Source organism: Garra rufa, chromosome 3 (genome assembly GCF_049309525.1).
Source record: "Garra rufa chromosome 3, GarRuf1.0, whole genome shotgun sequence".
NCBI classification, from domain to species: Eukaryota; Metazoa; Chordata; class Actinopteri; order Cypriniformes; family Cyprinidae; genus Garra; species Garra rufa.
The window spans coordinates 33,470,873-33,494,571 of NC_133363.1; the positions used below are offsets into that span (position 1 = coordinate 33,470,873).

Sequence of the window (23,699 nt, forward strand, 5' to 3'; positions counted from 1 at the left end):
AATTGATCTTAAAATTCAAGATTAGAAAACATCTCTTTTTTTTATCTGTATATCTCTTCCAGAAAAGTCAATTGACCTTCAATATTTGTACCACCAAGCTATTTCAAACATTATTGCCTCAATCATGGAAGATCCATTCAAGTTGAGCCAAATCCTTCCCATGTGCATGCCCAAACAAACTACTGCTATTGTGGACCCACTTACTCAAAAGAGCATTTCTCCTCTCCTAATTACCACGAATGTCAGTTCCCCACTCCAGTGCGGCAAACTGCCTCTCAAAAAACTTAAGACCACTTGCCATCCGGTTGTATCAAGTTGGGTTCTAAAAATAGAATGAGGCTACTTGCTCAAGTTCGTACGCATGTCGTCCCGGGAAGACCATTCACCTGTTTTAATCAGGCGTCTCATTGGGACTGACCTCCAGAAGGAAGGTGGTAACGACAGATGCCTCCAACTCAGGTTGGGCAGCTCGGTACGAGGGCAGACCGGCATTTGGCTCCTAGTCAGGCCTGGAGCAACTGCCTCGAAAGGATGACATTTTTTTTTTGCCCTAAAAACCTTCTTGCTGGCCTTACAGAGGTACCACATTCTGATCCGTTCGGACAACTTGACAGTGGTGACCTTTGTAAATCCCAAGGCAGCCTCAGGTCACACTCCCTTCACAGATTGGCTGGACTCCCCCTTTTATGGGCACAGGACAAGCTCCTCTTGTTGAGAGCAGTTCATGTTCTGGGCAGACTGAACAAAGGGGCAGACTATGGAGAATGGAGACTATATCCCCACATGGTTCAAATGATCTAACCTGTCTTTGGGAAGGCAGAGGTGACCTCTTCACCTAAGACTTTCACTGCCCAATTTACTTTTCAAGGCAGCGAAATGCTCTGGCCCATGATTGGCCCTGGGCTAACTTGAATGCCATTTTCCCGGTTGTCCTGCTTCCTCAGGTCATTAGATGGGTCAGGGAAGTCTGGAAAATGGGTGCACCTTATGTGGCAGCCATTGCGGTGAATCATTATGTTGTGGCTGGCCAGTCAATCGGCAGAAATGACTTAGACGTTTAGTTTCTAAGAGGAGCTTGGAGACTGAATCTGCCTTGTCCCAGTTCCATGTCAACTTGGGATTTATCTATAATCCTCAGGGCCCTATGGGGCCCTCTCTTTGAACCTCTTCATTAGGCTGAGTTGCGGTCCCTGTCGCTTAAGACTACCCTCCTTTTAACTTTAGTGTCAGTCAAGCGAGTGGGTGACCTGCAAGCACTGTCATTTACCTCGTCATGTTTTGAGTATGGTCCTAACAACTGTGGAGTCATCCTCAAGCCGTTATAGGACACTGAATGTCTCTTGAAGACCATCAAGCGCCTTTGTTTCTTTGTTTCTTTGTTTCTTTCTTTCTTTCTTTTTTAATCTGCTATCAAAAAATCTTCGGGGTACTAAGTCTTGGGGGCATGCTCCAGATATTCCAGGTGTGCTCTTTGAGGGAGGTCAAAAAAGTTGTAAATGCTGCAACTTTAAAAAAAAAAACACACAAGTTTATAGATAACCCTAACACATTCACAAGCCAAAAAACTTCAATTTAGATTTCATGAGCGTTTTGAGCGGTAAGTGAATTCTACAAAAAGGCATTGTAAATATAAACTTTTGACAACCTCCAGAGGGCAAGCAATAGTATGCAATGGAGAGCAAATCTGTGTTGCTTAAAATCTTGCAGAATTAACTAACAAGAATTTATAAAAAGACTGCATATATATTAACACAAAAGACTTCATATGAAATGAGCAAATCATATCAATGATAATTTTAGTCACTGCCCAGTAAGTGAAAGGGTTTTTGAGGGTAGTACATGCTGAAGGACATTACATCTCCTCATGATAAGCCAAACGCCAAGAGCAAAGTCTAAAAATTTGTTGTGAACAATTTGCAAAGTGAGCCTACATTGACTGCACCAATTATAATTGTGCAGTGTTCAGTTGCAGTGTTTATTTGTGAAATATAAGCTCTGAAAACTTTTGTCAGTTGATTTTATTTTCAGACTACCTGATGCTTAAAACTGAACATTAATCCAAGCTTGACTGAGGCTTTATCCACCACCCGGTAAGACACTACAACAAGTCAAACACACGTTTAGTGATTACTTCATATAATATACGAAACAACACTAGACTGAAAATATGACTTAGTTTTGGTCACTAGAATATTTTGCCTAACAAAAACATAACAGAAAAGCTTTCAATGCTGCACAAACTTTGACACTGTCATTCATTGTTTACATACTTATGAACCTTTAGGAACAACCTTATCAAGGGTACATGTCGACATTGACCTCTGATGGATGTATCATTACTCGTCATCCATATTGTTAATTATAGCTTACCTTTTCACCTATATAGTCTGTGTTTCCCGAATCCAGTTCAACAAAGTTTAAAAAGTTCAGCAAAGTTTAAAGAAGGAGTTTTGTGTGCATGCGTATCAGTTCTGCATTAAATAGCAGGTTTCAGATGGGCCCTCCAGTAGATCAGTAACCATGTTGACTGTACTTACTCTGTAGTGTCTAGGAGCCTTTCTTCTGCTCCTGGGACTCAGAATTCCGCGACCCATTCAAGCAGCCCATACTCCATTGTTTTAGCTTTGGTAACCAAACAGAAACCATCTATTCCTAACTATTAGAAACTACCTATCAGTATGAAATCACTGAAGCTCCTGTTTGACACTCCTTCACACAAATCTTCAATTAGCAATCAATCTGCAGGGCTTATAAAAAAAGGTGCCAGGTCTGTGTTGTTCTTTGCCAGCATGGATGGAGGTCTAACACAGATGAGAGTGAGAGTAAGAGGTAGAGGAGTTTACTGAAATACTGTAAATAAATACTATAAATAATATTTACATTATTTCAGTTTTCAGATATGGTTTGAAAAAAATCAATTTCATGGAATCAAGGAAAAATGCATCAAAGTATTTCTTATTCTGGATCCAGTTCTTTGCAAAAAGGCACATTTGACACAACCTATACTGAAAGACAACAAATGGCACTGGCAATAGGCTACAATGACAAGCAATGGTGCGCTGAATCACACTGAGTTCTGTATTTTGTATTTTGTTGTCCATTGTGCAATGATTGACTGAAAGAGCTCATAAACTTGTTTGCAAGTTGTGTTGTTTGAAGGTAAAATTAGCTTTTGTTGCATATTCAAAATGTTTTGGGGTGGTTAGAGTCTTTTGCAAACAAAATGTGTCATTTTGAACATGAGTGCCACTGTTTAGGCCTGTGCGTTAACTGTTTTGAAAATGTGAAGTTTGAGTTGACAGCTGCATCAAAGCAATCAAGAAAAACTGTAACATAGCTCATTTATGCAATGACATGTTCGGTTTTTGTTTATAGGCATTTTTATGATCTTAAAATTTCCAGAAAATATTACAGTTCAAGAATGGACATCAACATCTCTTTTATCGCTACATCTCTTTCAGGGAAGTCAATTGACCCTCAACATCTGTACCACCAGGCTGCTTCAAACATCATTGCTTCAGTCATTTTTGGCTCACGTTTCAATTACCAGGATGAATATTTCCAGACGTTAATCACAAACGTCGAAAGACTTACTAAGATTGTCATTGGGCCATGGGCAAAGGTAAATACATTGTAAAGTAAATCCACTAACTATTTACACTAAATGCACATACTTCTATTCGCATTTTGTGTCAACAAGAAGCTTTTTATACTCGACTGCTATTTATAATTTTTTTGTTTACACTTACAGTCTTGCTTGTGCAAAAGTAATAAATACATAGTAGAGACTGTAGTTTGTACAAAAAAGTATTTATTTTACATTTCTTAAGTATCTTATTTTTAATTGCAGTTCTAGGAAATAGCCCCAGTGTTAAGGATTTTCCCACTGCCATTCCACAAGGCTTTCCTTGTGGAATGGCAGTGGGAATGGCTATTGATTTATTTACTGTATACTACGCTGCTGTCAGATCTAATATAAACTTCTTTCCCAGCTGTCTATCTTCACAGAAATAGCTGACTGTTTTTGTAACAAACTTGTGTGTATTTAACAGTTTAAGCGCAATAAGACATGAAAGAGCCCTGTTCTGGAAAAATGGGGCAGAGAGCAGCAGCTCATTTGCATTTTAAAGAGCCATGCACGAAAACAACCGTTTAATGTCTATTTATACATTTTCAGAACAATGTCAGCGGGAGATTGATGAAGTCCTTGGTGATTGTGAACATGTCACACTTTTGAAGACAGAAACGCCATGCTTTACGTTCAAGCAGTGATTCATGAGGGTCAGCGTGTTGGTGACATTGCTCCTCTTAGTATGTTTCACACCACCACAACCAACACTCAGCTCCGGGGCTACAACATCCCAAAGGTGAAATTTACTGTACTAATTTCTGTATGGCAACAGCATTTTAAGAAAACCATCCATTACCAAACTATTATTAACAGCCCTAAACAGCAACTTTACTGTAAAGGGACAGAGAGGATTGCTAATTTTGAACATCTGCTCTTGCAGAGGACAATTATCATCCCCTTCCTATCATCTGCTCTCAGAGAAAAAAGTCAGTGGAAGTTTCTTCATGAATTCAACCCTCAATACTTTCTGAATGATAAGGGTGAATTTGTGAAGCCAGATGCATTCATGCCTTTCTCTGCAGGAATGTTCTGCACATCTTTAATTATTCAGTGTAATGAGATCTTTAAATAATTAAACACAATGGTTATTTATCAATAACACTTGGTTAGTCCCTGAGCTCTTTAACTTTACATATTACACAGACATCAATATGCATTTGTGTAATGTATATTTACTTTATTTTCTAGGATCTCGTTTGTGTTTAGGAGAAAATCTAGCTCGCATGGAGCTCTTTCTCATCCTGGTCACAGTGCTGAGGCAATTCCGGCTGGTCTGGCCAGAGGATGCAGGAGAACCGGACCTTGAACTAATATATGGTGGGACACAGTCAGTGAAACCTTACCTCAGACTTCTGTTTACTGAACATATGTTGCTCTTCACTGATTACAATGCCCTAATAATGGGTTATGATGTCACACTATATGTCACGCAGGGTAAACTATGACAATGGCATCTGCTATTAAACAGATGCTAAACTATTTTTAGCTTTTCAGCAAATGTAAAACACTTATGACGCTCAAGACATTTATTGAAAAATGTTGTACATGGAACTTGCTGCTTTGGGAAGGGGCGTGGCAGGACTGAAATGCCGTTTAAGCTGTGCATCAATCACAGCGCAGTGGGACTGCGAACCAATCACAACACATTTCGTTTTTCAGAGGCGGGCCTTCATTAAACCCAGAAATAATTGAGCCATTTGTGCCAGGTTGGGGAGAAAGCTATTGTAATAATGTAAATTATGTAAAATTATTTGTTTTTCGAACCACCAAGCATTAGAGCATGTTTTAGTGCACTTCTTAAACAAAATAAAGACTGAAATCAAAACAGGGTTCTGTTCACGTCATCCGCAATGATCTGAAAGGTCGGGTCAGAGGAGCAAAATGTTTGAAGCATCACTAACTGGGATCGGAATGGCGTTAAGAGCATTTTAGGTGTATTACCCTCTGGTTGACAACCTCACCCTGATAGTTCACATACATCACGGAGATGTCTATTTCACATCTGCATTTGCATCTGGAAGTAATATTTTTTAGAGTGTTTGCTCACCTGCAATACATCTATAGGATGCTTCCTATCAGATGTTAAATAGACATCTAGATGTATTTAAGATGTTTCTGAATTAGAATGGACATAAAACTGATATCTTACAGATGAGACGTTTGTACATAGAAGATGCTTTCTAGATCAAGTGATCTTTAACAGACATCTTGCAGATGTACGTGTGCTATCTGGGTCACCTTCACAGTTTCCTGGCTGGCCCAGATTACATACAAGCACTACTAACAGACATAGCTCGTAAGTCCACCACACACTTTTCCACACTTAGCATCCCTTTAAGATGTGAAAAGCAGCAAAAAGTTTAAAAGATACAAAAGTTGGACATGTTTGCAAGGACGGGGCTTGCTTCATGCTGAAACAGGATTTACTGATTCGGTGGCTTTGCAAACTTCTCAGAAAACGCTCCCGTCGCATCATCATAGTGCATGTTTACGTAATGAACCTTCAGGAACAACCTTATCAATAGTACTTGCTGACATTGACCTCTGGTGGATGTATCATTACCTAATCGTCCCATGTTGTTAATTATGGTTTACCTTTTCACCGGTGTAGTGTTTGTTTCTCGACTCCAGTTCAACAAAGTTGAAAAAGTTCAGCAGAGTTTAAAGAAGGAGTTTTGTGTGCATGCGTATCAGTTCTTTGTCTGCATTAAATAGCAGGTTTCAGATGGGCCGTCCAGTAGATCAGTAACCATGTTGACTGCACTTGTTCTGCTGTGTCTCGGAGCCTTTCTTCTGCTCTTGCAGCTCAGAATTCGGCGACCCCAAAACTTCCCCCCTGGACCCACTCCTGTTCCTTTTTTCGGGAATTTGCTTCAATTGGACCGCATAAACCCATTAAAAGACTTTGACAAGGTGAGTGCATCAGTCTTCATACATATATAACAGCACAAATATGCTACTTTGTGTCTGCAGTCTTCATCATGAATGTTTTTGTGCAGTTTGCTCAGCAGTATGGATCAATCTATGGGCTGTTCATTGGTAGGCAGCCAGCGGTGGTGTTGACAGGTCAGAAAATTATCAGGGAGGCACTCAAAACACAAGCGGTGGAGTTTGCTGGCAGATCAGACAACATGATGGTCAGTCATATATCAAAGAGCAAAGGTAATGCGGCATACACAAAATACTTAAAGAGCACTTATGGAGCAAACATACTGCTCACATAAACACAGACAAATTGAATAAGATCAAAATTTTAGATCGAAACTCTCCTTAATGCTTTAAAGCTGATTTCTTTGAGTGTTTAGGGGTGGTCTTGGCAAATTATGGAGAAAGTTGGCGGGAACATCGACGCTTTGCTCTGACCACACTGAGGAACTTTGGCCTTGGAAAGAGAAGTATGGAGCAGAGGATTCTGGAGGAGGTCAAATATATCTGCTCACATTTGGAGAAATCTGCTGGTATATACAATCTCCTCACCTGTGACATATATAGTTTATTTATGCAAACACATGTTCAGTATCCAGTGGTTGAATATTTACATTTTTATGATCTTAAAAACTTCAAGAATGGATAACATCTCTTTTATCTCTACATCTCTTCCAGTAAAGTCAATTGACCCTCAACATCTGTACCACCAAGCTGCTTCAAACATCATTGCCTCAATCATTTTTGGCTCACGTTTCAATTATCAGGATGAATATTTCCAGACATTGATCACAGACATCGAAAGACTTGCTAGGATTAGCATTGGGCCATGGGCAATGGTAAATACAATGAAAAGTAAAGACACTGTCTATTTACACTGAATGCATATAGCCAGCCTTGTTTCAAAAGGTTATTTACACAAGCTCTGCTCACCATTGGTCAGATTGGTTTATATTCTACTGCTATTTATACTCTTTTTGTTTACACTTAGTGTTGCTGCTGCCAAAAATAAATATATAGTAGAGATTGTAGTTTGTACACAGATGGATAGAATGCTAACAGACACACATTGAATTTTTCTTTTTTTAAGTATCCTATTTTGCATTGCAGCTCTATGAAATAGCCCCAGTGTTAAGGATTTTTCCACTGCCATTCCACAAGGCTTTCCAATATTATAGGAGAATTGTAAATCATATTCTTAAAGTTGTGAATGAGCATAAGAAGTCGCATGTTACTGGGGAGCCCAGAGATCTGATTGATTGTTACCTGGAGGAGATGGAGAAAGTAAGATATACTCATTAGTGTTTGTGTGTGTTATGTATTTCTATTCAATTTATCAGCACAATATGAGTTTAAAATTCTTTGATTTGTTAGTGGATCATTTTGTTTTCAGAGAGCAGATCAAGGCACCACATTTGACGACTCACAGATGGTCACTTTGCTGCTTGACCTGTTTGCAGCTGGAACTGAAACAACCTCTAGTACACTAAGAACTTTAACACTTTATTTGATGACTCACACTCATATACAGGGTAAGGAATGCGGGTAAGATGTGTCAACCCCCTTTAACTTCCTCCCTTTAAGTTTTTAAACTAAACATTTTTAAACTTCTTTATAGGTTGTTATGCATTAATTAATAATGTGCAGTAAAATAAGGTTCTGGAATGGGACAAAGTTTATTAATACAACTCTTTTATGTTCATATTTTCCTTTTGTGAATTGTTCATAGCATTCAGTCTTTCAATGTCTACTCAGTTCTTTTAACGTCTATTTATGCATTTTCAGAACAATGTCAGCGAGAGATTGATGAAGTCCTTGGTGATCGTGAACATGTCACATTTGAGGACAGAAACGCCATGCCCTACGTTCAAGCAGTGATTCATGAGGGTCAGCGTGTTGCTGACATTGTTCCTCTTAGTGTGTTTCATACCGCAACAACTGACGCTCAGCTCCGGGGCTACAACATCCCAAAGGTGACATTTACTATAATTACTGTATGGCAACAACTGTTTCTTTACATCGCAGTTGTAGAGTTACTATAGCACATAAAATGACATTAAAGAGTAAGTAAGAACTTTGATCATTTAATCTGATCAAAACAATACACTGCCTAAACTGTTATAAATTCCTAAACAGCATCTTTACTATAAAGGAAGGATGGCTAATCTTAAACATTTGCTCTTACAGGGGACAATTATCATCCCCTATCTGTCATCTGCTCTCAGAGAGGAAAGTCAGTGGAAGTTTCCCCATGAATTCAACCCTCAAAACTTTCTGAATGAAAAGGGGGAATTTGTGAAGCCTGATGCGTTCATGCCTTTCTCTGTAGGTATGTTCTGCATCTTTTTTATTACACAGTGTGATAAGGCTTTTAAATTATTTAAGACAGTGGATATTATTAATACCACTCATTTAGCCTATTCACCATATCTAAACCTAGAGGTGAGTGTCTCTGAGCTGTTTTATTTCACATACTACACAGCCAGAGTAAACAATACATCAGTAAAATGTAGAAAGTACATTTGTGTGGTAGAATGTGAATGCAGTGTTTGTAATGTACAATGACTTTATTTTCTAGGATCTCGAGTGTGTTTAGGAGAAAATCTAGCTCGCATGGAGCTCTTTCTCATCCTGGTCACGGTGCTGCGGCGTTTCCATCTAGTTTGGCCGGAGGATGCAGGAGAACCGGACTTCAAATATATATTTGGTGGGACACAGTCAGTGAAACCTTACCGTCTGACTGTACAACTACGCAAACCTGTAAATCTCCAATAGTGGATTATGATGTTACACTATATTTTAATGGCATCTACTAATCAACAGATGCTAAACTATGTTTAGCTTTTCAGCAAACGTACAAGCTATGACTCACAAGTACCCTTGTCCTAATATGTTAAACTCAGTGTTGTTTCATGATGTTTTCTAATGTTTTATTATCTCTTATATGCATTATAGGTATTAATTTTTTCATTTAGTCACAGAAAAGCTGAAAATAAAACATGCAGCCAGTTTGTTATGGGCTGTCTGAGTCTGAAACTGTGTCATCCAGTGAGCTGTTTCAATTTGCAGCTGGTTTCTACATAGCTACAAGACAGCAGCACATAAAGTTTCCCACAACACAACTCATAAAACAAAATTACATATGCTCACGTAACGTCACTAAATACAGAAATGTCAAGAAAAGCAGTTACAGGTCTCCAATAAAACAGTCTGAAAAAGACATTTAAAAGTATTCAAGGATGGAAGTACATACCCAAGGAGCATGAAAAAGAAAGCAGATTTACCCAATTCTGAAAATACTCTTGGGACTTTAAGCTGAAATGAAAAAGGTACAAAAGTTGGAATATAAGAAGATTGTTTGCCTAAAAGTGCCTTTGTGGAAAATATATACATACGCAATTTTTTTCTGTGATGCAGGGATGGCCAAGCAAGCATAAAATACAGCGGTGTGTGCATGACGCTGCACCACAAACAAAACATAATGCTGCATGATAAACAGAAACTAACTTCCTTAGTAGAGATGTGGCTGAATGCATAAAAGATCACTGTAATCAGTTTACTTATAAAGAACTGCACTAGGCTGAAAATACAACTTAGTTTTGTGTGCATGAGTATTAGTTCTCTGTCTGCATTATATAACAGTTTTCAGATGGGCCGTCCAGTAGATCAGTAACCACGCTGACCGCACTTGTTCTGTTGTGTCTCAGAGCCTTTCTTCTGTATTTGCAACTCAGAATTCGGCGACCCAAAAACTCCCCCCGGACCCATTCCTGTTCCATTTTTTGGAAATTTGCTTCAACTGGACCACACAAACCCATTAAAAGACTTTGACAAGGTAAGCACATCAGATTCAAACACACATTGGAGACTGCATTAATGCATTATTTCTGGTGAGAAACTCACACTGAAATACAGTGCCTTGTGAAAGTATTCATTTTTTCACGTTTTTGTTGTTTTACGCTTTAATTAACTTTTTTACCACATCAATCTACACTCCATGCCCCATAATGTCAAAGCAAAAACTTCAGAAATGCATTAAAATACAAAAACTGAAATAAGTACATTGCAAAAGTATCCATACCCTTAACTCAGTACTTAGCTGAAGCACATTTACAGCCTCAAGTCTTTTTGGGTATGAAACAACAATATTTATATATCAGCATTATCTGCAATTCTTTGCCTCATCTCTTCACCTCTCAAGCTCTGTCAGCTTGGATGAGGTCTGGCACGCTTTTAAAGTTTCTCCAGAAATGTTTGATTCAAGCCCAGGCTGTGGCTGGATCACTCAAGGACATTCACAGAGTTGGCTATTAGCCATTCTTGCTGTGTGCTTAGGGTCATTGTCTTGTTGGAAGGTGAACCTTCTGCTCAGTCTGAGGTTCAAAATGCTCTGACTGGGTTTTCATTAAGGCTCAATATTTTGGTGCCTTGAGCTTTTTTCTACTCTGACGAGTCCCTCAGTCCTTGCCACTGAAAAACAGTCCACAGCATGAAGCTGATACAAGCATACTTTACTTTTGGGATGGTACTCTGCAGGTGATGAGCAGTGCCTGGTTTCTTTCAAATATGCTTGGAACTGAGGTTCATTAGACCAGAGAATGTTGTTTCTCGATGTCTGAGGGTCCTTTAGGAGCTTTTTTGTAAATTCCAAGTGTTTTTTCATGTGTCTTCACTGAGGGGAGAATTAAGTCTTGCCACATCACCATAAATCCCAGATGTGTGGAGTGTTGCAGTGATGTTTGTCCTTCTGTAAGTTTTTCCCATCTGCATATATGATCATGGAGCTCAACTAGAGTGACCATCAGGTTCTTGGTCACCACTCTAGCTAATTCTCTTGAGCTAAATTTAAAGTGTCCCAGATAAGGGTGTGAATACTTATGCAATGGAATCATTTAGGTTTTTAATTTTTAATACATTTTCAAAAATGTTAAAACCCTGTTTTGTGCTTAGTCATTATGGTGTATGGAGTGTAGATTGATGTGGAAAAAGTCATTCAAAGCAGTTTTTAAAATAGGGCAAAAAAAGAAGGGGTATGAATACTTTCGCAAGGCACTGTAAATGATTGAGTTACTGGAAACAAGTAAGGAAAGAAGATCAGACATTCTTAGTATGACAGCAAAAACTGCTGCTTTGAGTCTGCAGTCTTCATCATGAATGTTTTTGTGCAGTTTGCTCAGCAGTATGGATCAATCTATGGGCTGTTCATTGGTAGGCAGCCAGCGGTGGTGTTGACAGGTCAGAAAATGATCAGGGAGGCACTGATTACACTAGCGGTGGAGTTTGCTGGCAGATCAGACAACATGATGTTCAGTCATGTAACATATAGCAAAGGTAATGCAGTATAAACAAAAGCAGCCAGCATACTACTTATATAACAGAGAATATGATCAAAGATTTTGATTGAAACTCCCTGCTGGGCTTAAAGGCTTCCTAGCTGATTAATTTAGTGTTTAGGGTGATCATGGCAGATTATGGAGAAGGTTGGCAGGAACATCGACGTTTTGCTCTGAGCACACTGAGGAACTTTGGCCTTGGAAAGAGAAGTATGGAGCAGAGGATTCTGGAGGAGGTCGAATACGTCTGCACACATTTGGAGAAATCTGCTGGTATATACAATCTCCTCACCTGTGACACCTTTATTCTTTATATTATAATATTTAATTTAATGTAACTTCTTTTGTCTTCTGGGAAACATGTATCTTCTGTAGCTTCTAAAGGGAAGTACTAAATGAAAAATATGATATTTAGGCAAAAGGAAAATGTACACATCTTCATTCTGTTCAAAGGTTTACACCCCTGGCTCTTAATGCATCGTGTTTCTTTCTGAAGCATCAGTTGTCCTCAGTATGAAAAGATGGATTTCAAAACCATACAGTCATTGTTAGAAAGGGTTCAAATACAGAAAAACGCTGAAAAACCCAAATTGTGGGACTTGAATGATTTTTCTCTGAACAACAGCGGGCAATTTAACGGTTTGGGACAAAAGAGGGACTCATGAACTATCACAAAAAAACAGCTGTTTTTTTAGGTAACAACACAGTATTAAGAATCAAGTGTATGTAAACTTTTGAACAGGGTCATTTTCATAAATTCAACTATTATTTTCTCTTGTATGTACTAAATAAAAAATAGCATGCATTTTGTATGATCGCTCTTATTTTGGTGAGAATTTCGCAGACTCTGCAAGGTGTGTGTACATTTTTGACTTCATCTGTATGTGTGTTTGTTTTTTAAATTGAGAATTTGTGTTTCTAAAATAGAAAAACTGAAATGTTGTCTGGCAGGGTTATGAGTTTCTACACGGATTATCCTTTAATAAACACTGTGCAGGAAAACAAGGTTCTGGAATGGGATTAATAAAATGATTTCATTTTTTGTGAACTGTTCATTGCATTCAGTCTTTCAAGGTCTACTCGTTTCTTTTAACGTCTTTTTGTACATTTTCAGAACAATGTCAGCGAGAGATTGATGAAGTCCTTGGTGATCATGAACATGTCACATTTGAAGACAGAAACGCCATGCCCTACGTTCAAGCAGTGATTCATGAGGGTCAGCGTGTTGCTGACATTGTTCCTCTTAGTATGTTTCACACCGCCACAACCAACACTCAGCTCCGGGGCTACAACATCCCAAAGGTGACATTTACTATAATTACTAGAACTATCAATTATTTCAACTTAACAAATCAATCCATTACCAAACTGTTATTGCAATCATCATCCCCTCTCCATCATCTGCTCTCAGAGAGGAAAGTCAGTGGAAGTTTCTCAATAAATTCAACCCTCAAAACTTTCTGAATGATAAGGGTGAATTTGTGAATCCCAATGCATTCCTTTCTCAGCAGGTATGTTCTACTTGTTTTTAGTGTAATGTCTTTAAATGATTAAACAACGTCACACTATAGTGTTCTCACTATGCGTCATCAATCGGCCATATTGGCCCCACTTAATGTAAACAATGCCACTGAACCTAACAACAAAAGCATATTTTGCAGATTACCGCTGATGAAAATGGTCAATTATTGTCATGTTTTGGGCTGTACTAATCGGTTGGACCAGGAAAAACATTTGGAGTACTACAGACAGCCAAATGTTATAAATCAAGGAGAAAAGTGCAAAAAACTGCCTGAGCAACAAAGGGCGTTTGTAGTTGACCAAACTGAACCAGAATTTTCAGGCCAAGAATCTTGACAATGTTCATGTTTGTTCTTATCATTTCAGGTCCGGTAAGTGAAATATTATAATACTGCAGGCCCGTAGCCAGCCTAGCAGAAGGGGGAGTTCTTTTTTTCAAAAAGTGGACCTTTTTCAGTTCCCACCCATTTTGTATTTAATTATGAGGTTCAAATCGCCTACTTCATTTTGGTGACTTCTCATGCACATTTGTGCTGGATTAGCATGTCTGTTGGTATCTTAATAAGCATGATTTTGATGCACCAAACATATTCACTACAATGAGGTCAAACTTACCAAGATCATGTACTACCTTACTCAGTAAATATACACAAATACCTAAAGCAATTAATAAAGAGCCACAACTGACAGTGTTAATGCAATAAATGCACAGATCCTTTATACTGACACACTTCCAATTGAGTTTATGTTTGTAGGATTTAAATAAAAAACTTGGCTTGAGCCAAAACATCAGGGGGTAATGGTACTGGTTGAGGGCCCACAGCATGGTCATGTAAGATTTCGAGAGACAATGGTGGGTGAATGTGCATCCCTCTAGGGGGGTCCGGGGACATGCCCCCCTGGAGAAAATTTTATACATTTTAAAGGTAAATCCATTAATTTGGTGCATTTTTGAGAGTTCAAAAATAAGAGCTACAACTATGTTCACTGTGCAAAATGAACAAGAAAAATAAAAAAGTTGATGACAATCTAAAAAGGGTCCAGAACTGCCTCTAGTCAGAAAGTACCGTGTTCTTCCTTGACCCATGCTACACCCCTGCACTGAGTTTTCTGGGCCCCTTTCAACCTCTGGGCCCTGTGCAGTGTCCTCCTTTTCAAAACACAAATATCAAGAAAGGAATTTTATTTAACTATATAGGCCTACATGGTATCTGCAGGATTTTTTAAATCAAAATTAAGGCTTTTTGTTTCCTTTTTTAAGACCTGCAGAAATAGAATTAATATTGAATGAGCGGGATAAAGCAATGTCTAGTAAAATATTAAACCTCTATCATGATTTACAGCTCAGATAATGTTCATAAAAAACAATAACATCTGTAAAAATTGTAACAAAGCTAATTTTTTATGGTGAAATGTAATTATTCTGACTGTATGAGTTATTAAAATGAACCCTTGCTAGTAGCATACACGATAGTAAAAACACACACATAGGCCTATAGCACCTTAACACCATGGTATAAAAAATAACTAGCCCACATATTTTCTATGTATTTGTATAAAGAACAGTGGTCTAAATACATTTAGTATAAATGCACAAATGCTATACTTATATTACTTCTTTACAGTTAATACAATATTCCGCGTTTCTACCGCAATACCATGGTGCAGTTAGTGTAAAATAAAAAGGCTACATGGTAAATGATTCTGACTGTATCGTCGCGTAGTGTTTCACCTGTTTAAGTCGCAAAGTCATTTGTGTTCTTTTATTAAATTCAAGCGCTTCATTGTGGATCTTACAGCGCTGTTAAGTGCATGCTAGTAAACGCGTCTGCTCTAGTGAATTTGCGCTCCGCCGCTGTGATCTGAGCGGATACAGTATAAACGGTCCATGTGGCATGCTTTAAATGACTATCGCATTTAATCCATAATGCGATTCTTGTCTTTCCTTGCCCAAATTTATGATATCTTTAATAATTAAAGCTTTTACACTAATTCAATGTCGTTATTTAAAAGAACACTTGTTTATAAAAAAAAAAAAAAAATGTATTTAAATTATGGACCTTTGGCAATATGAACCCCCCTGGCTACGGGCCTATACGCGTCTTTACCACTTTAATGTCAAAATATTGCGCCCTCTCCTGCTTACTAATTGAATATATTAATTGTGAAACTAAATCACAACAAATTTGAAGTTTAATTGCATTTAGCTTTTAATAATTTACAACTGTTCTACAGAACTACTGCTCAATCATGAGACTTCCAGTGGTAGTGTTCCAGTCATTTTTTTTTATATTTTTCTTCAAATAACCTACAATACAATTACATTTTAATACCATTTACAACATTGCAACCTGCTAGAAAGCTCAACATTTACACGGAGTACGCTATATAGATTGACTATAAAAAGTGTAGTGACTATGAATTAACATTATATTCTAAAAACATAAATTAATGGAACAAAAATATCTTTTAGTACAAAACATCCATGGCTCCTGTTCTTCTACACTGATGTGTTCTTCCAACTCCTGTTGAAACAAAGAAACACAATAAGTGAAAAGTTTGAAATTTGAGCAACAAAAAAGCTTATTTCTGAAGCTCAAATTAAGAACAGACGATATTTTGTTTCTCTTTTTACAAGGGCGGAACTTGCAAGAAGATAAAGCCCAAACGATAGAAAGAGAGATACTGTTGCACCGCTGCGTAGCTCCCACTGTCACACACAGACAAGGAAACCTAAATACGGTGCAGTTTAACACGAAAACTAAAGTAGTTTTTCCTACAATCGATAGAGATAAGTAAAACATGCACTGCAAAACTGAATCTATGTCCAAACTGACAATAACATTTCCGTTACCTCATAATTGTCCTCCTCTTTCGCTGTTTCACCACGTGTGTGAACCACAATCGAATGACTGCTGACTAAATACCCTCTCTTCTTCTTCAGCTTTGGTGGATACGACCAAGTCAAAGTGCCATAAAGCGCCACCTACTGTACATTTTTAACTGATAACATGCTAACAGCTCCATATTTAGCAGCAACTTTGATATCTGTAATTTCTTCTGTACCACACGTATGTATGTACGTATGTCCATATCTTTATTGAAATTTTGCACACAACAGGGAAATGACTTATCAGATCATTTTCATTTTTTATTAATACTTCTAGATGCTATTGTGGCTTAAACATTTCCCATATAGTCAAATAATAAGCTGAATGAATTAGAGCTTAGCTTACTTAGGTTGAATTTCCACATACCCAATGGAGTATCTTTGGTCAAATGTAGTATTATATGCTCAACCATATATATAATCCCTCTTAGAGGATCTGACAGTCAGATTTTTTTGCAGGTTTTACATTAATAACCATAGATCTAAATAATTATGAATAGTTTAACTTTATTTAAATGTTGATCAAGAGTAGGAACAAATACAAAAACTATAAATAGATTTGTCCTCAGTACTTTATTTGGCATCATAAAAAGGGCATCTCACCACTTATTCAATGAACAAATCCCATAGCAGTAACCCTTTATTTACGGACATAATTTTAAAACCATGTGTATTAATATATATTTACATGTATGTATTAATATGTATTAACATATCTATTAATACTGTTTTAAAAAGTGTACATATAATTGTGATTGGTTATGATCAACATGACTATGAAAACCACCCCTAGTGTTTGAGGAAAGAGTCTTTTAAAAAAAAGATTCAAACATTTAACAAAATTAAAAGCATTTCAAAATTCCCAAACGTATGCTAACACACAACCCAACAGTCCCTGAGAAAATTCATGTGCAACTTCATGTCACATTCCTTAAAACCACACTTTCTTATAAAACAGACCACTTCTAATCAGATTTATCAGGTGCTTTAAGACAGGTCATGGTCTGGAGGAATTTCAGTAAGGCTTATTGGACAGGAAACTCTGTAGCATCTGGAGAGATGGACCAGGAGCCCACTGAGGAACCATGTGACCGGCGCCCTGGAGTTATATGTCATGTTATTAGTACATGTAAAAAACACACACACACACACACACACACACACACACACACACACACACACACACACACACACACACACACACACACACACACACACACACACACACACACACACACACACACACACACACACACACACACACACACACACACACACACACACACACACACACACACACACACACACACACACACACACACACACACACACACACACACACACACACACCTTAAAAGTTTGGCATCAGTAAGATATTTTTTTGCAATGTCAATTAAAAAAAAGCATCATAAAGAAGAAACTACATATACAGTTGAAGTCAAAAGTTTACACAGAATTTGCAGAATCTGCAAAATGTTAATTATTTGACCAAATTAAGAGGGATCATACAAAATGCATGTTATTTTTTTATTTAGTACTGACCTGAATGAGCTATTTCACATAAAAGACATTTACATATAGTTCACAAGCGAAAATAATAGCTGAATTTATAAAATTGACCCTGTTCAAAAGTTTACATACACTTCACTTGATTCCTAAAGGACTTTCCACACTGAGTGCAAAAAAGCAAAATGAATGTAGCACGTGATGACGTGCTGGAATAAAACAACAGAGTCCTATGGATGCTTCCACATAGACCGTGAACATTTGCACACCAAAAAAACAAATGTTTTTTTAACAGCTGCTTTTGCACAAAAGGACATGAGTGGTGGCGCCGTTTCGAAAACCAGTGTAAACAAACAGAAGAAGAGTATTACGAGAGAGAAGAGGATACTAACAACTGTGTTGTTACCTGAATGATCTACAGCTGTGTTTTTTTGTTTTTTTTTTTTGTTTAGTGATAGTTCATGAGTCCCTCGTTTGTCCTGAAAAGTTAAACTGCCTGCAGTTCTTCAGAAAAAAATCATTCAGGTACCACAAATTCTTTGGTTTTTCATCACTTGAACCCTTTCCAACAATGACTATGATTTCCATCTTTTCAAACTGAGGACATCTGAGGGACTCATATGCAACTATTATGAAGGTTCAAATGCTCACTGATGCTTGAGAAGGAAACACGATGCATTAAGAGCTTGGGGGGTGAAAACTTATTGAATTTGAATAGAGCAAAACTTATTTTGTCTTCTGGGAAACATGTAATATTTTCTGTAGCTTCTGAAGGGCAGTACTAAATGAAAAAATATGATATTAAGGCAAAATAAGAAAAATCTTCATTCAAATCTTCATTCTGTTCAAAAGTTTACACCCCTGGCTCCCCATGCTTTGTTTCCTTCTAAAGCATCGGTGAGCGTTTGACTTTCTGTAATGGTTTCCTATGAGTCCCTCAGTTGTCCTCAGTGTGAAAAGATGGATCTCAAAATCATACTCGTATTTTAGTAAAATAATTAACATTTTGCAGATTCTGCAAGGTGTATGTAAACTTTTGACTTCAACTCTAACTGTTGTTTTATATACGTTTTAAAATGTATATCATGACAATAACAGCTTGAACGAACTACACCTTGGAAAAGGTCAAGACAGGCTGCCTAAAACTTACCTTGACTGTGAGGAAAGTTATATTGCCAAACTGCTGGTAGAATCCAGCAACCTGGTTATCATGAATCCAGGGTTTGTACAGTGTGCTCGCCTTGAAGAAGGAAACACATCATTAAACCTTAGACGGTGCTACAAATCCTGCAGAGTATCACGTCTCAGAGAACACAGAACTTACCTTCTGTCCAAGCTGCTCAACAAACCATTGGTCCCCAAGGAAATTACAAGCCATATCAGTATCTCCATTATAGACCAAAGTTCTCAGACCCAAAGCCAGCAGCTTCTCATAAACATCCTTCACAGTTTGATAAATGGTTTGATACTGGTTTCCCACAGCATCACTAGAAGGAAAAACTCTGTATGTACATACGCGCTCATGCATAGACACACCAAAACTGTAAGTAAGAACAGATGTCAGTTACCTGCAGATGTCCCAACGTGGCAGTACATCAGGAATGTGCAGCGCCTTCCTTACATCTCCTCGGTTAAGCCAGTTCATCTGAGCAGTACTGTTGATGCATGGAGGCACTCCCTGAACATTTGGTGTACTTCCTACTAACTAAACAAACAAAAAAAAAACAACACACATTTCTCCTTTGTTTTATCTAGTTTATTGGAAGGCTGCATGATCAGATCGAACAAGACTCACCTTATTAGCCTCCCAATGCTTCCTGAAGTTTCTGAAAAGATGCTTCATGGCTCTCTGAGATGTGACACCACCAGCACAGTCAAGATACAGCGCGTATGTATTTAACCCAGAGTCATATATTATATTAAACGCATGTGATACCTGCAAAAAGACAGAATACTAGTCACCTTATAACCATTGGCTAGGTTGCAAGCATGTGTGGATGCATTCATGAGACATTACCACAACAGAGCAGGACTCTTTAGAATTGTTGTAGAAATTACAGACTCCATTTTGACAGCAGTTGTCATTCAGATCCTTCCACAGCCTACAAGCAAAATAATGTAATATTGGTTGTCAATATTGCATTATTAATTTACACAAAAGTGTCCACATATAGAAGTAACTGATTGAGCTTACTGTTCTCCAAACAGGCCATGATAGTTGCCAAAGTAGATTAGTGATTGATCATTTAGTGCAAAGCTACTTATGCCATTTCCTACAGCAAAGCCCTGCAAAAGCAACCACATAAATGATAAAAATGAAAAGACATTATACATAAAAAAGACAAGTAAACAAAATAATAAACAACATTTTAAATAATGAAATAAGCATATTAAGCTTACCTTAAAGTTCACTTTAAGTTTTCCTCCAGTGGCAACTCTCAGACTGAGTGTGGGTGCGTAGATGCCTCCATAACTCTCACCAAAAATGAAAAACTCATTCTGGGTGAAATTTGGGAATTTGACGAAAAAGCTTTGCAAAGCCAGGTAGTTGTTATCTGCCACCTGAAGAAAAAAATACACATTAAGGCTTTAAAGTACACATTAAGTCTGTCTTTAAAGGCTATGAATGTCTGAATGTGTGGACACTTACCTCGTCATCATTGGTTTGATATTTTTGGTCATCTGAGTAGGAATAACCCACTCCAGCAGGCGACTCAAGATAAAGGACATTGGCGATTTTATTCCAGCTGAATTCATTCTCATAAAGTGTGGCTCCATTATCATTGACCTAAGGACACACAGAACAAACACAAATTTTATTGAGGCATTTATGGTTTTGTGTTGCACAGAAAAGCAATTTAGAACTTAACGACTGAAATTACATATATGTTGTTTTCCCTCTATAAACTTTAAAGCTTTTAAGTTCTTAACTCTTTAAGACAAAATCAGCTCTTGAGTGATGCACTGTAAAAACTTATTCATCTTATTACAATAGACATGTATCAACATACATGAAAAGGGCCATTCTCTGATAGGAACCCATCCAAAGAGCTGCAGCCTGGCCCTCCGTTCAGCCAGAGCACAACTGGGTCCTTGAACGGGTCCCTCTGGGACGTCACAAACCTGTAAAATATACAAATTCTGTTTAATGCAATAATGAATGTTAGGATAATGTGACAATGTGAAGAGACTCAAACTATAGTACATTCAAACCAGAGGAAAGTCTATTTACACAGTACTACAAAAAGTACAGTTCTACAATCACACATGAACGAAACAATACAGTAATACAGTAAGCGCTTTTCTAGACAGGAACCATAACTTATGACAATTAAAATATACACTACAGGCTCATAGGACAATGATATCGCCAAACTATTTTTTAAATATTATTTAAAAAAGCGTAAAATGTCGCTTGTCGCATTTAAAACGTCTTAGTTGTTTTTTATTAGGTGTGAATGCGGAAACGCTTTCGCCTAAACATAGTATACTATGGATATATCCTCCTCACAGACAAAACACATGCTGCATATTCTCTTGCTGATAACTTAAATAATAATGACTAACAAAACTCACCAATAATGCAAAAACTTGCCGGAACTGGCCTTCAGATATCCTGACCACTGGCGGTAATTGGGTTTAAACGACATGCCCGGTAGATCCAGCACCTCATCTGGATCATACATGCCGTACGCGGCATGCACAGACACGGACAGAAGACAGATGAAGACACGCAGAGACAACATTTCACAGTCTGATGGACAAAGACCCGTACCCAAGGCTTAAAGATTCCTGCGACCCTGCGGTTTGCGTTTTCTTTTCTCGAGTGTCATATGACTTTTACAGTCGTCAGGTGATGATACTGACAAACTAGACTCCGCCCAAATAAGCTGTCTCTGTGTGAGGTGTAAGCACTGATCTATAATAGAGAACATTATATAGATCAGTGGGTGTAAGTCACCTTCTTGTTCTTTTATTCCTTCTGATGATTATTATGATCAGAATAAGGATAACATAGCAAATAACATAGCAGATTCATTCAAATGAATTTGCTGGATCAGCTAAGTAGTAAAAAAAAAAAATGCACAAGATAGCAATTTTATGCAAATGAACGTATACTATTATTATTAAAAAAAAAAAAGCTTTATAAGCCCTGGCAGACTGTAATATCTGATCCTCACTAACAAAACTTTTCCATTAAGAGGCAATAATTGATTTCCAGGGGTATTTTTTTTTTTGACATGCAAGGGCAAATTTCATAATCACCTTATTAAACAATAATGTCAAAAACGTACATTTACCCAATTATCTTAATATTTGTAAAAACAGGAGCTCATAGAGCTGCAATATAGGACAAAAATCATTATTGTAGATTATTGCTCTTTATATTGTAATAATGATTATTTATATCGATATAGAAAAGTTTTCGTTTTTGGCACGTCACATTCTGGACAGTGTCAGTCCATGACATTAGCAAATATGCAAATGCTCTGGTTATAATGACTGAAGCTACAAAATTAATCTTATTTTTACAACGTATCTACACTGTGTTTATGATGAGGAAATTCGCGAACATGCGCAGGCATCAGCAGCTCCGGTGTTTCAGCGCTGACGAATCTAAGCGCTTTTGATTGGCCAATGCATTCCAAAGTACAACAGAAATGCGTTTGGCTAACGCTGCACAAAACAGTGCCTGAAGGCAATCTGATACAGTGAACATAAAAAGTAACTCAGCAAATTGACACCCTTAATTCGTTTTCAAATTTTATTTTAATCACGACAACGGTAATACATTTGTACAGGGGCATTTTTTGCCCCTTTGTTCTGAATGTATATGGCAATTTTCTTACTAATAAATTATTAGTTAGGCACTTTTCTTTTTATTTCTTATTCTTCTCTTATTATTTTTGCCACAAGCCCTCTTATCTTCTGACCCTTGTACCCATAGCTTAAAACTTTTGTTTGTGGTTCTCCAAAACAGCACACTTTACCATGAAAATGGACAGGCAGCAACACACATCATGGTTTCTCCACAGGCAGCATATGTTTGTTCTTGACTTACTGTTTTAAAGGAGTAGTTCACTTTCAGAACAAAGACTTATAATGTACTCACCCCCTTGTCATCTAAGATGTTCATGTCTTTCTTTCTTCAGTCGTAAAGAAATGGCGTTTTTTGAGGAAAACATTTCAGGATTTCTCTACATATAATGAACTTCTATGGTGCCCCCGAGTCTGAACTTCCAAAATGCAGTTTAAATGCAGCTTCAAAGGGTTCTAAATGATCCCAGCCGAGGAAGAAGGGTCTTAGAGAAACAATGGGTTAAAAAGTTTTTTTAGATACTAACCCATCATTTTGATCCCTTTTGAAGCTGCATTTTGGAAGTTCAAACTCAGGGGCACCATAGAAGTCCATTATATGGAGAGAAATCCTGAAATGTTTTCCTCAAAAACACAATTTCCTTACGACTGAAGAAAGACCTGAACATTTTGGATGACAAGGGGGTGAGTACATTATTTGTAAATTTTTGTTCCGAAAGTGAACTACTTCTTTAAATAAAGTAAAACCTAAAGCAACTAAGCAATATGCTATATATCTGTAGTTCCTTTTTTGTTGTTGTTGAACACCCTTTCAAATTCCAATGTATTGCCAAAGAAATTGTCTAATAATGTCCAGTAAAATTTTTGTCAATATGCAAAAAGCAATGTTTAACTTGCTTTTTCAATACTGTGTTGTATAGTTATAACAATACAAACAATATTTATAAATTAGAAACCCAAACTGACCAAGCATGATCGGTAAAGATGTTTACTCACACACACACTCACACACACACTCACACACTCACACACACACACACACACACACACACACACACACACACACACACACACA

At 37.6% G+C, this 23,699-nt stretch overlaps 2 protein-coding genes, 1 non-coding gene and 2 pseudogenes across 3 annotated transcripts; 3 read left to right on the forward strand and 2 right to left on the reverse strand.

Annotated features, from left to right (window-relative positions):
* Nucleotides 1-361: 361 nt before the first annotated feature.
* Nucleotides 362-5,864, forward strand: LOC141331548 (cytochrome P450 2K1-like; annotated as a pseudogene).
* A 157-nt stretch (nucleotides 5,865-6,021) lies between these two features.
* LOC141331933 (cytochrome P450 2F3-like) lies at nucleotides 6,022-9,592 on the forward strand. The gene is made up of 9 exons (XM_073836979.1): nucleotides 6,022-6,544; nucleotides 6,631-6,793; nucleotides 6,937-7,089; nucleotides 7,235-7,395; nucleotides 7,667-7,840; nucleotides 7,950-8,088; nucleotides 8,342-8,529; nucleotides 8,744-8,885; nucleotides 9,135-9,592. Exons 1-9 carry the CDS (start codon nucleotides 6,383-6,385, stop codon nucleotides 9,329-9,331), a joined length of 1,479 nt encoding a protein of 492 aa, XP_073693080.1. The 5' UTR covers nucleotides 6,022-6,382; the 3' UTR covers nucleotides 9,332-9,592.
* Nucleotides 9,593-9,876: 284 nt separating this feature from the next.
* Nucleotides 9,877-12,872, forward strand: LOC141331549 (cytochrome P450 2C16-like; annotated as a pseudogene).
* Nucleotides 12,873-16,027: 3,155 nt separating this feature from the next.
* Nucleotides 16,028-16,156, reverse strand: LOC141332544 (small nucleolar RNA SNORA76). The gene has a single exon (XR_012355323.1). It is a non-coding gene; the product is annotated as a small nucleolar RNA SNORA76 (small nucleolar RNA).
* A 698-nt stretch (nucleotides 16,157-16,854) lies between these two features.
* On the reverse strand, nucleotides 16,855-21,649 carry LOC141331934 (lysosomal protective protein). Its single transcript, XM_073836980.1, has 11 exons — nucleotides 21,383-21,649; nucleotides 20,818-20,929; nucleotides 20,457-20,594; nucleotides 20,207-20,368; nucleotides 20,001-20,092; nucleotides 19,824-19,908; nucleotides 19,602-19,742; nucleotides 19,375-19,511; nucleotides 19,131-19,293; nucleotides 18,957-19,046; nucleotides 16,855-17,399 (listed from the first exon to the last, which is right to left on the reverse strand). Exons 1-11 carry the CDS (start codon nucleotides 21,550-21,552, stop codon nucleotides 17,316-17,318), a joined length of 1,374 nt encoding a protein of 457 aa, XP_073693081.1. The 5' UTR covers nucleotides 21,553-21,649; the 3' UTR covers nucleotides 16,855-17,315.
* Between the last annotated feature and the right edge of the window lie 2,050 nt (nucleotides 21,650-23,699).